The 15156-nt window shown below is 48.8% G+C and overlaps 1 protein-coding gene across 1 annotated transcript in view; it reads left to right on the top strand.

Annotated features, from left to right (window-relative positions):
- The window catches only part of NRP2 (neuropilin 2), an 89547-nt gene that overhangs the window by 60722 nt on the left and 13669 nt on the right, over positions 1-15156 (top strand). The window contains 3 exon segments of the mRNA XM_009088330.4: positions 3228-3490; positions 5906-6002; positions 8434-8454. Of these exon segments, the coding sequence (XP_009086578.2) occupies positions 3228-3490; positions 5906-6002; positions 8434-8454 (381 nt within the window).

A 15156-nucleotide genomic window follows, 5' to 3' on the forward strand; every position in this document is an offset into this window, starting at 1 on the left:
CATGAGATTTATTCCACAGCATCAGTTGCAAAACAGAGGTGAAATGCCTGAGTGGGTTTTCCTGCCTTTTTTGAGCCGGTGCTTTGAACTAGCAGTGCCAGTTCTGTGGAGGATGTAACTATCGTGTTAGGAACAGAGACTGCAAAGCAAAGTTCTGGGAAAGAGATTAAAATGTATTTCTGATCCTGGAAGAATTGATCAGCTCATCATTGCAAAGTTCCCTTCAAGTGTTTTAACAGGGGAAATCGGCCTTTCAGATGCTTTCTGTGCCAAAGGCTTCCATTTACTGTATCAAACAGAGTGACTACTGGAACCACCAGGCTTCCACATGCTGTTCCAACAATTAGCTCCACAGTGCCCTTATTCAGTCAGTCTCAGCAAATTTGTAGGGCTTTTCCAAAGGTCCAACTAGCCATTAGAGTGATCCAGCCATTTCATCTTCAAATGACATAGAAAGTCATGCCTGCCTGCACTTGGCTTTCCACTCCAGAAACTGGTACTGGTACCAGGAGCAAGAGTGCACAGTGCCCAAACCCACTGCTATTGGCAGGGGGGCAGCTGGAATCAGCACCCAAGACTGAGCCTCCTTGCAGCCCTTGGGACTGACAGTGGGTCCTGGAGAGATCTCTGGGCCCCAGCAAGAACTGGGCAGGGAGCACAGGAGATGGAGGGTCCCCAAGTCTCTGAAAGATCCTGTGCTGCTGAGGGGAGCATTGGTTTTGGCTGCAGTTGGAGAGTTTCTTTGATTTCACAGTTTGATAGGAACGGGAACAAACAGAAGGTCAGTGTCAATCCTGGCAGGAGGGATGTGACTCAGAGGCACACAGGAGCTTCTGCTGAAGTGGCAAGGCAGCCACACTGGATACCACTGGCTTTTGGGGTGTGGATAATGGGATGTGTCCAGCTGCACAATTGGAACAGTCAGTCCCCTCTAGTCAGCTGTGGGCTATAGGTAGATCCATGGATGGCTCAAAACCCTGCACTCAGTCAGGCTGCTTAGGTACTGGCACCAAAGTTTGGTCCTGAACTTTGAGGATCTGGATTTGATCATTCTTGAACCTGGCTAGTGCCTTTATTTAAGATTTGCCAGTGAGACAATTTCAGCTGTGAGATAAGTGCATGACTGCAGTATGATTTGCTCCCTTGTTTGTTGCTGCTGTTCTTTTCTTGTTGCTGCTTTTTTATTTGAAGAGGCTTGTAGTGAATTACAAAAAGAGGATTTTAATTCAGGAGACCTTGATGACTTATTATGCCTTATCACTCCTTAGGCATGGAGTACAGCTTGTTCTTTTTTTAATTCCTCCACTTGTTTATCTCCCACATCTCCTCCTCCACTACTACCACTCTGAGGTAAATCACAAGAACACTCCTCCATTAGAAAACGGCATGGTACTTTTTCAAGTGATTCACTCAAGCAGGAGTAGGCAAACACACTTTCATCCTTTTTTTCTGCTACTGTTTGTTGGCATAAAGTGCCAAGTGGCCCAGGGACATTTCACAGGTGCTGGAAAATTTTGCTAAAATGTTGCTGTTTCTTTATGTGGCCAGTTGGGAACAGATTTGTCCTTCATACAGCAAAATCAGTGAAAGTTCATAGGAGTGGATTTGCTTTTGAAGTACTTTGATCACACATGGTAGGAGAAGAATGATGGCAAATATTCCTCTTATCTTGTCCTAAATTTATTTTAGAAGGCTGCGTAGCTCACAGTGGTTGGTTTCTGCTCTCTGGCACTGACAATCCTGCAGCAGGGCCAGCACTGTTGATAGATCTCCCTTGGGCTGTGATGTCACCTGACTGCTGAGCAGCAGTGATGTCAGCTGCTGTTTTCTGTTGGGACCTATCTTTCCATGGATTCCAAGTCCAGGTCTCTCTGGTTTAAGTTTTGGAGGTGTTTTGAGCACACTCTGCAAGCATTCTCAGTACAGACACTGCTCTTGCCACTGCTGTGGGCACTGAAGCCACAGGGGGAGCAGGGCAGGCAGGGCCAAGCTGCTGCTCAGAGCTTGGCCCATCAGGCACAGCAGGCTGAGATGTGGGGGAAGGAACTAACAAACCCTTCAGTGTAGTTCTGGGGCAGAGGTAATCCTCTTGTGCCTGGGCTGGCACATGCTGGCATGAAGCACCAGTGGCACTTGCCCACTGTGCAGCAAGGGCAAGTGTGCACATCCCTCTGTTGAGCAAAATGCAAAATCTAGCAATATCTGCAGCTGGCCTGTCTGGGTCACCTTGCTCTGCAGCTGGAGTGACCCGAGGGACTCTGTCCTGACATTGGTCATGATGGAGGAACAGGTAAAGATCACTTCAGCTACACACTTGGCTTTCAGTCTGTGCTAAGGGTCTTCAGACATCCAAGCTGCAAATGGGAAATTCCTTGAGGAGGCTTTTCATCAGAGAGTCCTGGAAACCACTGATTCCAGATAAAGTCAGGTGTGCCTTGGGATTTGTATCCATGTGCTTTTGCTGCTATTGGTATTCAGATCAAATATCTCCAGTTCCAGCCTCAGCCTTGAACTTCTCCTGGGATATCAAGTGTATCAAATCTCTCCTCCCTGAGGACTTACAAAAAATGTGGCACAATTTAAATGTAATATCAGAGCAAGTGAATCCTCTGTTGTATGTATTTCAGCTACCTTCAAGTTTGCAACCATCCAGTTGTCACCTATGCACACTTCAAGCATTGGGTCCGTGTCCTTCCTCTGTGCTTTGCTTTAGAGGCTGTTTTGCTGCATTACACAAAAACTGAGAGCTAGAGTTTCATTTTGTTGTGTGTATCCTCAAAACGAGATGAGTTTTCAGCACTGGCACTTAGAAAAACCCACCTCAGGCTTGTTCACTGAGGAAGCTCCCAGTAGAATAAACACACATACCCCCTGCCAATGCAATTATCGTGGCATCACTTCCTCTGACAATAACTTGCTCCAGCTTTTTAACTTCTTCTAATTATGTCAGTCTTTTTCTTAACCACTTTCTGCTGCTGGTCTCCTACCCAGGGAGAGGGTGGTGGCTGGTGAGGGAAGTGTGCAACTCAGTGCCCTGCCTGGGCTGCACAGGGTACAGCAGTGGCACAGCTGGATGAGCACACAAAGGGTGCTGGTGTGAGACCCCACTTCTGCAGGCATGGGGCTGCACTGCCATGCAGCACTGCCAAAGCCACTTGGCAGTAGGTGAGACACTCGTTGCCAGTGGCTGCAGAAAACAATAGAATGGTGTTTTTCTCTCTGAACAGATGTCAAGAATTACCTGCAACTGCAAAGCAGCGGAAGGCGGGAAGGCCAGCGAGCCCGGCTCATCAGCCCCACCATCTATTTGCCCCAGAGTGCTGTCTGCATGGTTTTCCAGTACCAGGCATGGGGCAGCAATGGGGTGATGTTGAGGGTGTGGCGGGAAGCCAGCCAGGAGCACAAGGCACTGTGGGTCATCACGGAGGACCAAGGGGAGGAGTGGAGGGAAGGCCGCATCATTCTGCCAAGCTACGACATGGAGTACCGGGTAAGATGCTTGCAGAAGGGGTGCTGGGCCAGATAGACTTCTCCAGCATCTTGATCTCAGTGTTTCAGAGCCCAGGCCCATTCATCATTGGGAAATGTGGCTGTTTTCATTGTGTTTCTCAAGTTACCATAGTAACTAAGCTACACTGTTTGTTATTCTGAGAGTGACTGTCTTCTGCACAGATTTGGGCCTTTGTTCAGCCTGTTGCCGTTCATATTTCTCAGATCTCCTGTTTTGCAAATATTCTCCCTTTTTCTTTTTTTTTCCTTCATTTTGTTTTGTGCATTTCTTCCCTCTCCAAGTAAAGGTCATCAGATCATCTAACCAGAGGCAGATGTGCAGCTCCAGGGGGCAAACCCAGCAGCCAGGAGAAGTGGGAATCTGGGAGGGAGCACAGCCAGCTCCTAAGGGTGGGCAGCAAACAGCCATTCTCCATCCTCAGCTGCAAGTGTTGACACAGGAGAAGGAAGAGGGGATGCAGGCTGGTTTTGAATCCTCTTTGATAGTTTAGCCTAGATCAGAGGGCCTGATGGCGGGCTGTAGAATCATGGCCCTGTCCCACTCTCAGAGATCAGTGGTGTAGAGGGTGATCTTGTCCCCCAATAAGTTGCAGCTGTTTCAGTTGCTGAAGATTGGAGGTGGGCCTGATCTTAACAGGCCACACCTGTAATCAATAAGAACTAGTGCTATATAAGAGTAAGGAAAGAGGAGTGAGGAGAGTCAGATTACTGCAAGGACCTGGAGGTGTCGGTGTGTAGAGGAGCTGCCTGTATCAAGAAGGTATGAAGCTCAGGTAATATGAAATCCTCGTACTATGATGATGCTAGAACTCGAGTTATCTAAGACAACATAATGAGATGAGCTGGAGGGAGGAAGGGAACTGTGCTGCCTTGCCACAGCCACCTGAGCTTCTCTGGCACAGCTGTACCAGTATCCCATGGAGAGGCTGCTGCTTCCAGGAGTGTCTTTGGCATGGTTGCCCTTCTGGGCAGCGTGCCGTTTGCCAGGGAGACAGCGCTACTGTTGTCACTTGTTAATGAGCATCAGCACAGCATCCAGCAGCCTCCAGGGCAGAAGGAAATATGAATTCCTGGGCTTGAGGCAGCAATTTAGTGACCACCCTGGTGGGGAGCCTTCCTCCAGCCAGCTCCCAGCCCTGACCCTGACCCAGGGAGCTGCTGCTGTCAGGCCACTGACCCCTCCAAACTGCTGCCTCCCACATGGGTTGATGGCCCGAGCTTGGGACCCACAGCCCAGACATTCCATTGCCTGTGCAGTCAGATGCCCAGCCCTTCAGGGAGGTGTCCTGGCAGGCAGGCATGGATCCCTGGCACCTTAGGTGAAAGGGGGCACCTAATATGGGGAGCGGAGGTTTGTGAAGTACATAGCTCTAGGAAATAATTTGGACCCTTAGAATCCTAGTATCACTAGGGCTGGAAAAGCTTAGAATCCTAGTATCACTAGGGCTGGAAAAGGACACCGGGATCATCAAGTCCAGTCATTAACCCAGCACCATCATGTGCAGCACTAAACCATATCCACAAGTGCCACATCCACATGCCTTTTGAACACTTCAGGGATAGTGATTCCAGCACTTCTCTTGGCAGCCTATTTCAATGCCTTCAGAGTAGGCAGGGGGATATAAAGCAAAAGCTTTGCACTGGAGCTGTCTGACTAGTTTGTTTGTATGGGTTTGGCTTTTTAATAAAATACCAGAAAACACAATATGCCTGCAGATAAGAATGATGGGCACTGGCTGACTACTTTGTGTGCTAAACATGAATATACCAGCATGCTGAATAATGGTGTCATTATGTAAATATTGCAAGTGTCTCCACTCAGCAGTTCTTAGAGCTAACGACTCGACTTATTTTTGTAAATATATTTTGCCTGTGATTAAGTAGGAATAAGCTGACCCTTCTCCTCTGACATTTCAATACTTCTTATGTAATGTTGATGGGAACAGCACTTTACAGTTAATGTAGCTGTGCATTTTGTGTCTTCCCTTCCTTTTTGTGATCATAGCTCAGTGAATACCATGGGCCAAATTTGCTGCTGCAGTAACTCAGAGTTATGCCACTTGCACCATCTGTGCAAGGGCTAGGGGGGGTTCACTGAATCTTTACTCCTTATGAGAGGCATTTAAATGAAAAAATTGCAAGCCTGGCAAGAGCTGCCAGGCCAGGCAAAGATCTCTCTGTTGAACCTGTCCATGCACGGCAGCTTTCCCTGGAGAAAGGGCAGGCAGAGGCAGGGCAAGGAAGCAGGACTAGTGTCAGGTGATGCCCAGGTCTGTAGGGAAAGCCTGGAGCAGTTTCCCACCCCTTCCTCTGGGAGCAGCAGCCACTCTCCGTAGGCGGTTCTAAGCTGGGAAGCGCCCGTTAGCATTGACATTTCTGTCCCAATTTCCCACAGATCGTGTTTGAGGGATTCATCCGCAACGGCCACTCGGGAGAGCTGGCCCTGGATGACATCCGGCTAGGCACCGACATCCCGCTGGAGAACTGCATGGGTACGTGCTGCATCCCGCCCTGGGGGCAGGGAGGGAGGGGGCACCTCAGCCTGGAGAGCCTTGGCTTGCAAGCTGTCAGTGGGCCACACCTCCCCTGGCTGAGCTAGCCGGAGTTTCTGGGTCTCAGCTGGGACTTGGATTGCCCAGGAAAGAAATGAGGGCGACTCAGCCTCTGGGGGACAGGGGCTGTGCCTGCCTGGGTGTGAGGAGAAGGAAGCACATGTCTCTGCCAGGCAAAGCTGAAAGAGCAGCTGAGGGTTACTGGGGACTATTCTGTGTGATAAGGACATACACCAAATTTGAAAGGAAAGCGCTGAACAAAAGAAGCCAGCTGTCAGTCAGTATTACACACTTAGAGGGGCAATGAGTTCAAAAGGAGTCTTCTCTAATAAGAAAAAAAAAAAAACTGCAGAGAGGTTTTACAGCAATGTTAACAGAATAACAAAAGAAATTTTTTGCCCTAGAATTCACCATTCCCCAAACCAGGCCAAAAGCCAGGTAAAAAACAGAAAGTACTTGAGGGGAAAAAAAAAGGAGCAAAAAAGCGTGTTTCAGCAGTTTACAGGCAGAGCCATTGCCCTGCACTTTTCCTCTAGCTGGCATATCCATGCAATCACACTGATGGCTCTGGCTGCTCTCCTGCTTGGGTGTGTAGTTAGAGGTATCCCAGGTGAGCATGGGACCAGCAGTATCTAAACAGAGGGATCTGTGCTGAGAGCTGCCCAGAGCAGCCAGGTCGTGCTCTTGTGCATGACCTGGGAGAAGCATGTTTCACTAGGAAGTGTCTGACCCATCCTGAAGCAATGGAAAAAGCAGGGAAGAGCCTCTTTCCCTTTTGGGTTTTGAAAGACCCCATGCAGTGAAGCTGCTCTCCTTACCCCCACCAAGGGAGATCCCAGTGCCTCCTAACCCAAGCAGGACCAAGACTCTGTCCCAAGGGGTGTTTCTCAGGGGAGGAAGCACCAGACAAACCATGCTTGGGAAGAGCTGCTGACATTGCTTGCCCCCCTAGGCGGGCAGGTGAGGGTAAAGATGGTGCAGAAACCAGCACTGATAATAAAACAGGACTAGGAGTGCCCCAGAGAGGCTCTTAAGCACCATCAGTCTCTGTTTCTTTGATGCTTTGAACTCTGCTGGTCTCCCATCTGTCAAAGGAGCTAATACTTCAGATGTCAAATTCCCGGTATTTAAGGCTTGACAGTGGTGTTTTAATCTCTTGCCTTCTATGGCATTAAAGAGAAGCAAGGCCCATGATTAACACTAATAGTATTTCCTATTTAAGTTCTTTGGAGCTCAGCAATTCACCTAGCTCCAGTCTTATTGTATCTTGGGCCTCATGAACCTAAAGCTAAGTGTTTCAAAAACAAATGCATTAATAAATTACGAAGTTTCAAGCATTTTCAGCCCAAAAAACACACCTTACTGCTACACAAAATTATTTTACCCTCTCTAGGAAGTTGAATGTGGATCTTAAAACCCATAAGGATTGTTTGTTTCAGATCATTTCCAGCAAAAGGTTCCCACTGCAAACTTTTAACATAACTTAGAGGTCATTTCCAGTTTCACCAAAATAATAATGGAATGGTAGCAATACCATGCTGCTCTCTTTCTTTCAGAGCCATGAGAATAGCTGACTCCAGCACAGGCTACTGTTTTTTTCAAATATAATCCTTGGAAGTAATCTGATTCCTTTTTAGCATGAAAGAATGCTAATAAGTCACAATAATTTTTTCCTTTGACAAATGTGTCATTCGCATTTTGAACCCGAATGATGATTTCATAGCACTCAGTAGAGCCAGAGTCTGCTTCTGTGACTCACAGGCATAATGCAGAAGTAATCTAAAAATAATCAGAAGTCTATTACTTCTGCAAGAAAGTAATCAGTAGTAAGTACCGATTATTGCTTTTCAGATCCAGTAATTTGTAATAGATTACATCTTCAAAGTATCTTGAAAGAAGGAAAACTATCACTTGCCTTTGTTTCTTGTCACTGAGAGACAGAGAGGAGCAGGGCATCACTGCCCAGAATTAACACAGTTCCTGTGTGAGAAGCAGTGCCAGAGTTGAGGCAGAAACCAAAACCACTTTTGGAAATTTAGGGGGTTTCAGGGTTTCGTCACTGGGCCAGGTGAAGCTTTGTCATTGGATGACTCAGGCCAGCCAGGCTGAATACAAATGACCCTCAACCTCAGACACATTTTTTCTCTGAAGTGTGTTTGAGTCGGGGCTTTTGGTGTCTGTTTGGTCCCCGGGTTTCTCAGGGTCCTGGCTGAGGCTGGCTGGCTCCCTGTGCTGTTCCCAGCGAGTGGCTCCTGGGGGGCACAGCCACCTGCCTGCTTGACTCAGGCACTGCAAATCAACGGGGATGTGAACTGGGGGCTCCGTGTGGCATACTCCCCCCCTAATCTGAGCTTTTGTTTTTCCTCTGCAGAACCCATCACAGCTTTCCCAGGTGAGAACTCCCACTTTCCAGGTAAAACTGCACTTCTCTCGGTGATTTTGTTCTGCTGGCATGGGCTTTTACATCGAAGGAAAGCAATGTGTGTGCTTGTACAAACAGCAAATGTTCTGAGCACTGAAATGGCAAGTGTGTACTAAACCTCCCCCACCACAGCAGCAGGAGATGGCATCCTCTGACTTCTGCTAGGTGACAGGGAACAGGCAAGCAGGCAAGTCCCCCGTCTTGGGGCTGAATAGCGTTAGGAAACCTGCTGTCATGAGAAGCACTTAGCTCCTGAAGAGCAGCTAAGCCTGGGAAGGCTGAAGAGTAAAAAGTAGTTTTCAACTGACCTAAATGGAAAAAAAAAAAGAGTAGCCAGTTAAAAGTGAAATCTGGTGGCAGTAATTCACATTGTTGTGAGGGAAGGTGGTTCTCTAGTTCACAGATGCTCTGGCAGTGGCCATGTTGGGTCCTGGCAAAGGAGGGTGGGGTGAGTCTGCTTGGAAGGGGAAGGGAGTTGAGAGGTATAAGTGAGAGAGCAAACTGCCATGAGAATCTCTGAAGGTGACAGTGAATAAAAGGAAAACAAGGTGAAAATGGTACACTTAACAGCTTAATACTAGCCTGGAGGACAGAAACCAAGACTTCTCTGATCAAACCTGAAGGGTAGGAGAAAACGTGAAGAACTCCAAGGAACTGCCTCTCTCTTTTCAGGGGGGATGCTGCTTGTCTTGCTCTGGGGTGGGAGAAGCTATCTACTTTTGCAGACATCAGTTTAGTCTGAGGGGTTTACGTGTTTTTTAAATTTGGATTTTGTTTTCCTGCCTGCCTCTTCAGGAATATGTCTGGGGGTTGTGTTGTGATGAAGAGCAAACTTGGAGCTCCCCTTAATTTTGAGAGTTGTTTTGTCAATTGAATCAACATGCCCTTTGCTTTCACTGGGACATGATGTCTGTACTGTGCTGGTGAACTGTGAGCTGTGGCTGGGCTCTACCCTGGAAGCAGCTGCACATCCATGTGGGCAGAGCTGTCTCTCCTGGGTGTGTGCACTGGAGCTGCGGCAGCGATGGCAAAGCAGGCGCCGAGACTGAGGTCACAGGCACGGCTCTGTCCCTGGGGATCCAGGCTCTGGAGAGTTACCAACAGGAAGGACAATGCAGGGTCTAACACCATGTTTTACAGTCACACCCACACTGTAACAACTAGGAATTCAGTTCTGCTTGTTTATAGGCTCATTTATCTGATGTTGCAGCAGGCTTTTACTGAAAAGCTGCTGCAATATTCTCAGGTGACAGTTAAAGCCTCACAACCATTCATGACTTCCACCATTGCTCTACATTCTCCTCTGGTATCTGTTTTGCAAACACCATCCTTGTCTTTTGAGACTTGTCACAGTTTGAACCCCTCTCTGGTCTTCACATTCCATTCTAAAGTTTACCCTAAAATCCTACTAATTCATATTGCTTGTCTTCCCCTTTGCCCCTGCCCTGCTGCCTGAGTGCTTCCACTTCCCCATCGTATTCCCCAGAAACAGTGAGGTCCCTGAGCACCACAGGCAGATGCTGTTACAGGCACACCTCCCCTTCCCCCTGGAACTTGCCAGCTTGTTCCAATGGCTCCTGCCCATTCCTGGCTCCCTCAAGAACATCCTAGCATTGGTCATAGCAGGGGAGCAATTGCCATTGCAGCAAAAGGTTGAAAAGGCTCCCCTGGAAGACAAGCAGGAATAGATGGCACAGAGGGATGGAGTGACCTGGGAAAAAGTAAAGTGCAGAGGGAAAAGATGGAGAAGTGAAGATGAAGACTGGACGCAATTAAATGATAATTAAAATGAGGGAGAGACAGACATACCCAACAGAAGGGGAGGGTAAAATGAGGGAAAGAAGTCCCTGGCTGGAGAAAAAAAAACTGAGCTGGAGAGAAAAAACTATGCATGAATTACTGAGATGTTCTATAGCCCCCACTCCTGCAATTACATGATGAGCTGAAAAAGTCAGATACCATTAAAAATAATAGCAAATCCTTCCTCTCCTGGCTTGGGAGCAAAGCTGAAAATATGCACCTTACAGGCTCCAGCAAATAATAATAAGAGAATTGGTGTAGGTGGAGTATGTTTCACCTAGTGGGTTGGGACCTTACAGGACCAGAAAAGTGTGCCTCAACTGTGCTGCATTTGAGCATTGATGCATTCCACCCTTAAAGAAAGGGTACAACAAGTGTCTGGAAGCAAGGAATTAGGTAAATGTCAGGTGAAAAATAAGCGATATATTCCAAATAATGCATGGAGAAAAACCATGGGGAGAAAAACTTGCCTTTGGGACTGGCAGATTCTCTCCCTGCTGGTATCCTAAAATCAAGATAGAGATATCTCCCTGGAGCAATGACAGGTAGCAGTTCTGGGGTTGAGACTGACACTGGTTTTGTGGCATTCAGATTAGATGAGTGTAATACTTGCTTTCATCTGTGTCATCTATGAAAAGTCCAGCTGTGTTGCTTGTCCACAGCAGTTAATGTCAGTGATTTCAGGAAGGAATATGAGTTGTGACACGGCAGTGGCAGAGCAAGGCAGGCAGCCCTCCAGGCAGCTTTCTAGAAAGGATTTTCTCTTTTTTTTTTTTTTCCCAGATGATTGCTTTTCCTTCTTTGGGTTTTGATTCTCAGTGCAAAACTCCAGTACTAGTCCCTATAGAGCATTTCCCATTGGAAAGAGAATGGGGCAGTACCTGGCCAGGTTGGAGGTGTGAGGACCAGCAGCACAACCACATAAAATATCCACCCTGTAGGGATTAAATCAGGTTTCCACTGACTGGTGTTCCAAGCTGTGCCATAAACACAGCAGCCACAAACTTGACAGCAACAGCAGGAAGCAGTTCTTTATTAAGACGAGAGCACTAGTGAATAAATGAGGAAGGGCAAGTGTGTGTGTGTGGCAGAAGGCAAAGGGGAGTGGAAAAATTATTAAGTTAAGAAGATGGATTTTTTTTTTTCCATCTCCCTGAGCAGTGAACTTTTCCACTGATATAACAGAAAACTTCCAGAGAGCAGCAGAGCCAGTAAAAACAGAGCAGATAACATCAGCTCTGTGTGTTGAGTGGATGGGCAGCTATATTTAGTGTCTGGCAATGTAAGGAAGAACAATCATTAATGTTGGGGATTGGCTTCATTAGGGCTTAGAGAGTGTGATTCCTTAATGACTTCAGTTGCTAAATGAACTCTCCAGACTTCTGCTATCTCCTCAGCAGGACCATGCTGTGAGGAAACGGGGGTTGAGGAAGGGCTCTGCACCACCCTCGTGCTTGAAGCCCTGGCTGGGACATCTGGAGTGGGTCAGGACCAAGCAGGGGTTGTCCTGAAGCTGCAGCCAGCTTGAGTTCCTCAAGGGATCTTTCCCACAAGCAGGATCATCTGCAGTACATCATACTGCTTCCCTCCATCCCCAGGCAGGCAGAGGGCAGAGATGCACAGGGAAGGGGCAAGGGCTGCAGGCTGGGCACTATGGCACGTGCTCCTCTCTGGCCAGACCCACCCTTTGTACACTCAGCCTTCCACTGGGCAATGTACAGGAGGAGAAAGGAACAAGGAGGAAGGCTTCCTCCCACTCTCTTGAGGCTCAGGAACTGTTGTCACCCCTGACACCTGCCCCTCTCCCCATCCCAGCTTCCACATGGGACCTGGTGCAGATCAGTGGTGTGAGAGGCTGTTTGTTTGTAAATCTCTCACTGAAACAAGGTGCTATGTAAGCAGAGACTGTCACCAAGTGTAAACACAAGCAGCCTCTATACAGCAAGCAGCCCCACGATTTCCCTGGGGGTCAGCCCAGCACCCCCATGCTGTCAGGCACAGGAGAGGTGTTGCTGATCCATTGGGAATGGTGGGTCACAATGGTGGGTCTGGGCCAGCTCAGCCAGCTGGATCTGTGGAGGGAGACGGGGGTTATCAGTGAGGCTCAAGGCAGCATTGAACATGCTCAGCCTCACAGGGAGCTGGCAGCAGCCCCCCTGGGCTGTCCCACACTGCCACCCCCATGCAGGCAGGTGAGGGGCAGCAGCTGCTCGGGGAGGCACAGGGATGTGCTGCTTTCATTCCCCAAACCAGCATGGCATGGGGAGTTAGGGAAGGAGATCAGAGGGCTGCCTGCACTTACCTTTGCCATCCCCAACACAGCCCAGCCTGTATGCCCCTTCTGCAGACACTGTTGGGGGGCAGGAGGGACAGGGCCACCCCCGCTCCCGATGGTGAGGGGCAGCTGGGGTGAGACAGGTTGAGAGCAGCGTATCTGGCAGTTAGGCTTCTCCTGAGACATCCGAGTTCCTTGCCTACCATGACAAATATGTGGGTGGTTCCCAGCCTCCTGCTCTATAAAAGCAGGATTTGTCTTGCTTGTGTGGTTTTTTTCCTAGCTTTTGAGATTTTTTTGTTGTTGTTGTTGTAGCTATTCATCTGGGTGCACTGTTCATTCTTGGTTTTAGTCCCTATGCCCAGTTTTTGAGGAATGGGGACAGGAGAAAAGCCTTGTGAGTGGCAGAGGAGCCATAATTTTGCCTGTGATGTCCTGTGCCACTAGCAGCAAAGCCGTTGCCATCCCAAATTTCCCGCCAGTGACTCTGCTGTTAGGCAATGTTTGTAGGGGAGGGCAGAGGCTGTGCTGCAAGATGCCCTTGCTGCTGGCAAACCTGAGTGTATCCTGAGCTGTTTTGTATCTTCCCCTTAGCATCCTCCAAGCCTGCTCAGGAAACCAAGCTGGAGTTTGGTTAGCACAGAGCTCAACACTGTGCTGACACCGAACCCAGGAGCCCCCAAAGTTCTGCTAGCCAGCACCCAGTGAGGGGGCTGCCCCCCACTAGCCAGCCAGGGGCAGGAGGAGAGGGTGAGCATAGGAAGGGGGTCAATGTGTCCAGCAGCAGAGCAAACCCTCCTGAGAATTTCCCTGGGGACTCCAGCCCCCTTGAATGACCAGTAAATAAACCTGGTGCAAAAACACAGCCCTCCTTAGTTTTGTGCAGCTCGCCCCCAGGAGTGCTGCCAGGGAGGTGGGAGCAGCGTGTGCAGGAGCAGCAGCGGTGCAGGCTGTGCCACTCCTGTGTGAGCTGCAGATGTGTGCAGGCTGTCCCCAAGCCACCTGGCCAGGGACAGCAACCCTTCCACAGCTGCAAGAGCAGGGAGGGATGGCCATCACTGGGCTGAGTCTGGGTACTGCCTGCCCGTGATCTCAAGGGAGCCAGGCACTTTTCCAGCCCTCCTGAGGTGTGTTGCTTTATCAGCATGAATTCATAGTCCTGGCTTGCTGAAGCTGCAGAGAGCATGAGTTTCTTGTCTGAATATTGGGTTGGATTTTGCAGCCCGTGCCCTGGACATAATTATATCCATCCCTTCTTGCTTCAAGAAATAGTAAAGAAATCTGTGTAGGTCTGTGAATGGGGCATCTAGTGAGACTAGACCTGTGTGCAGAGCACTCTCAGACAGAGAACTTCTTCTCTGTCTTTGCAGTAAGAATGACAACTGGTTCTCACTGTAATCTCTTTCCCAGTCTCCTGTGGTAACTTCCTCGGCCATCTGAGATTATGCTTTACTTCCAATTACAAACGTGATGTGTTTTGTCACTGCTTGACAACATCTGCCATGTGGAGACAAAACCAGGTGGCTGATCTGGAGATGGCCAAAATAAAGAAGGGAAAAAAACATTCATCGGTGCCAAAAATAACAGTAATAATAGTGCATATGGAATTTGTATTGCGTTCCAGGCAGCCTGATTAATTAAAAGGGAAGGGAAAGGCCTGTGGAAATGTGGGCTCAGCAAATGCCAGGCTGTGCCCTCCCCTAGGAGCACGCCCTGTATCTGGAGGCGGCCGTGGGACCTCGTGTTGCTCCGTGCTGTACTCTTGAAAGCATGTGTGTTTCTTTTTGTGCGTCTGCATGCCTCCCACCTAGCAACCCTGTTCTGTGTCTCCTCCCCAGGGGCAACCCTCCTGCCAGGGACCGAGCCCACAGTGGACACGGTGTCAGTGCAGCCCATCCCAGCCTACTGGTATTACGTTATTGCCGCCGGAGGTGCTGTTGTGGTGCTGGTCTCCGTCGCGCTGGCCCTTGTGCTCCACTACCACCGGTTCCGCTATGCGGCCAAGAAGAGTGATCACTCCATCACCTACAAAACCTCCCACTATGCCAACGGGGCCCCCGTGGCCGTGGAGCCCACCCTAACCATAAAACTAGAGCAAGACCCCAGCTTGCGCTGCTGAGAACCGAACAGGAACGAGAAAGCAAACAAAACACAAAACAGACAGACAGACAGAAACTAAGACTTCAAATACGTTGCCTCAGTTTTGCACTTTTTTCCTTACCTAGCATACGTGTGAACTCTTAGATATCTCCATCCCTTCTCCGTCCCCCAGCCCTCCCCAAATCTTTTACAAACTCTAAACTAATGCTGCATCTTGGATCGCCAGAAGAGACACACCGCCCCTTCACTTCAAAAGTGAACGCTCCCTTTCTATTACTTTTCAAGGATACTTGGGGTGTCAGGTGGGGGTTTATTTTGTTTTGTTGTGTTTGTTTGGGGAGTTTTTTTTGTTGTTGTTGTTGTTGGTCAGCTTCTTTGGGTTTTGGGGTTTTCTTCTCCTCCCAGTAGGCAACCTGCAAGGGAACCTGATGGTGAGCCTGGAAGCTTGTGTGTGAGGCTCGTGTGCATGTGCTAAACCTGCGTGTGTGAGTGTGCAT

This window comes from Serinus canaria, chromosome 7, assembly GCF_022539315.1.
Source record: "Serinus canaria isolate serCan28SL12 chromosome 7, serCan2020, whole genome shotgun sequence".
Lineage (NCBI taxonomy): Eukaryota > Metazoa > Chordata > Aves > Passeriformes > Fringillidae > Serinus > Serinus canaria.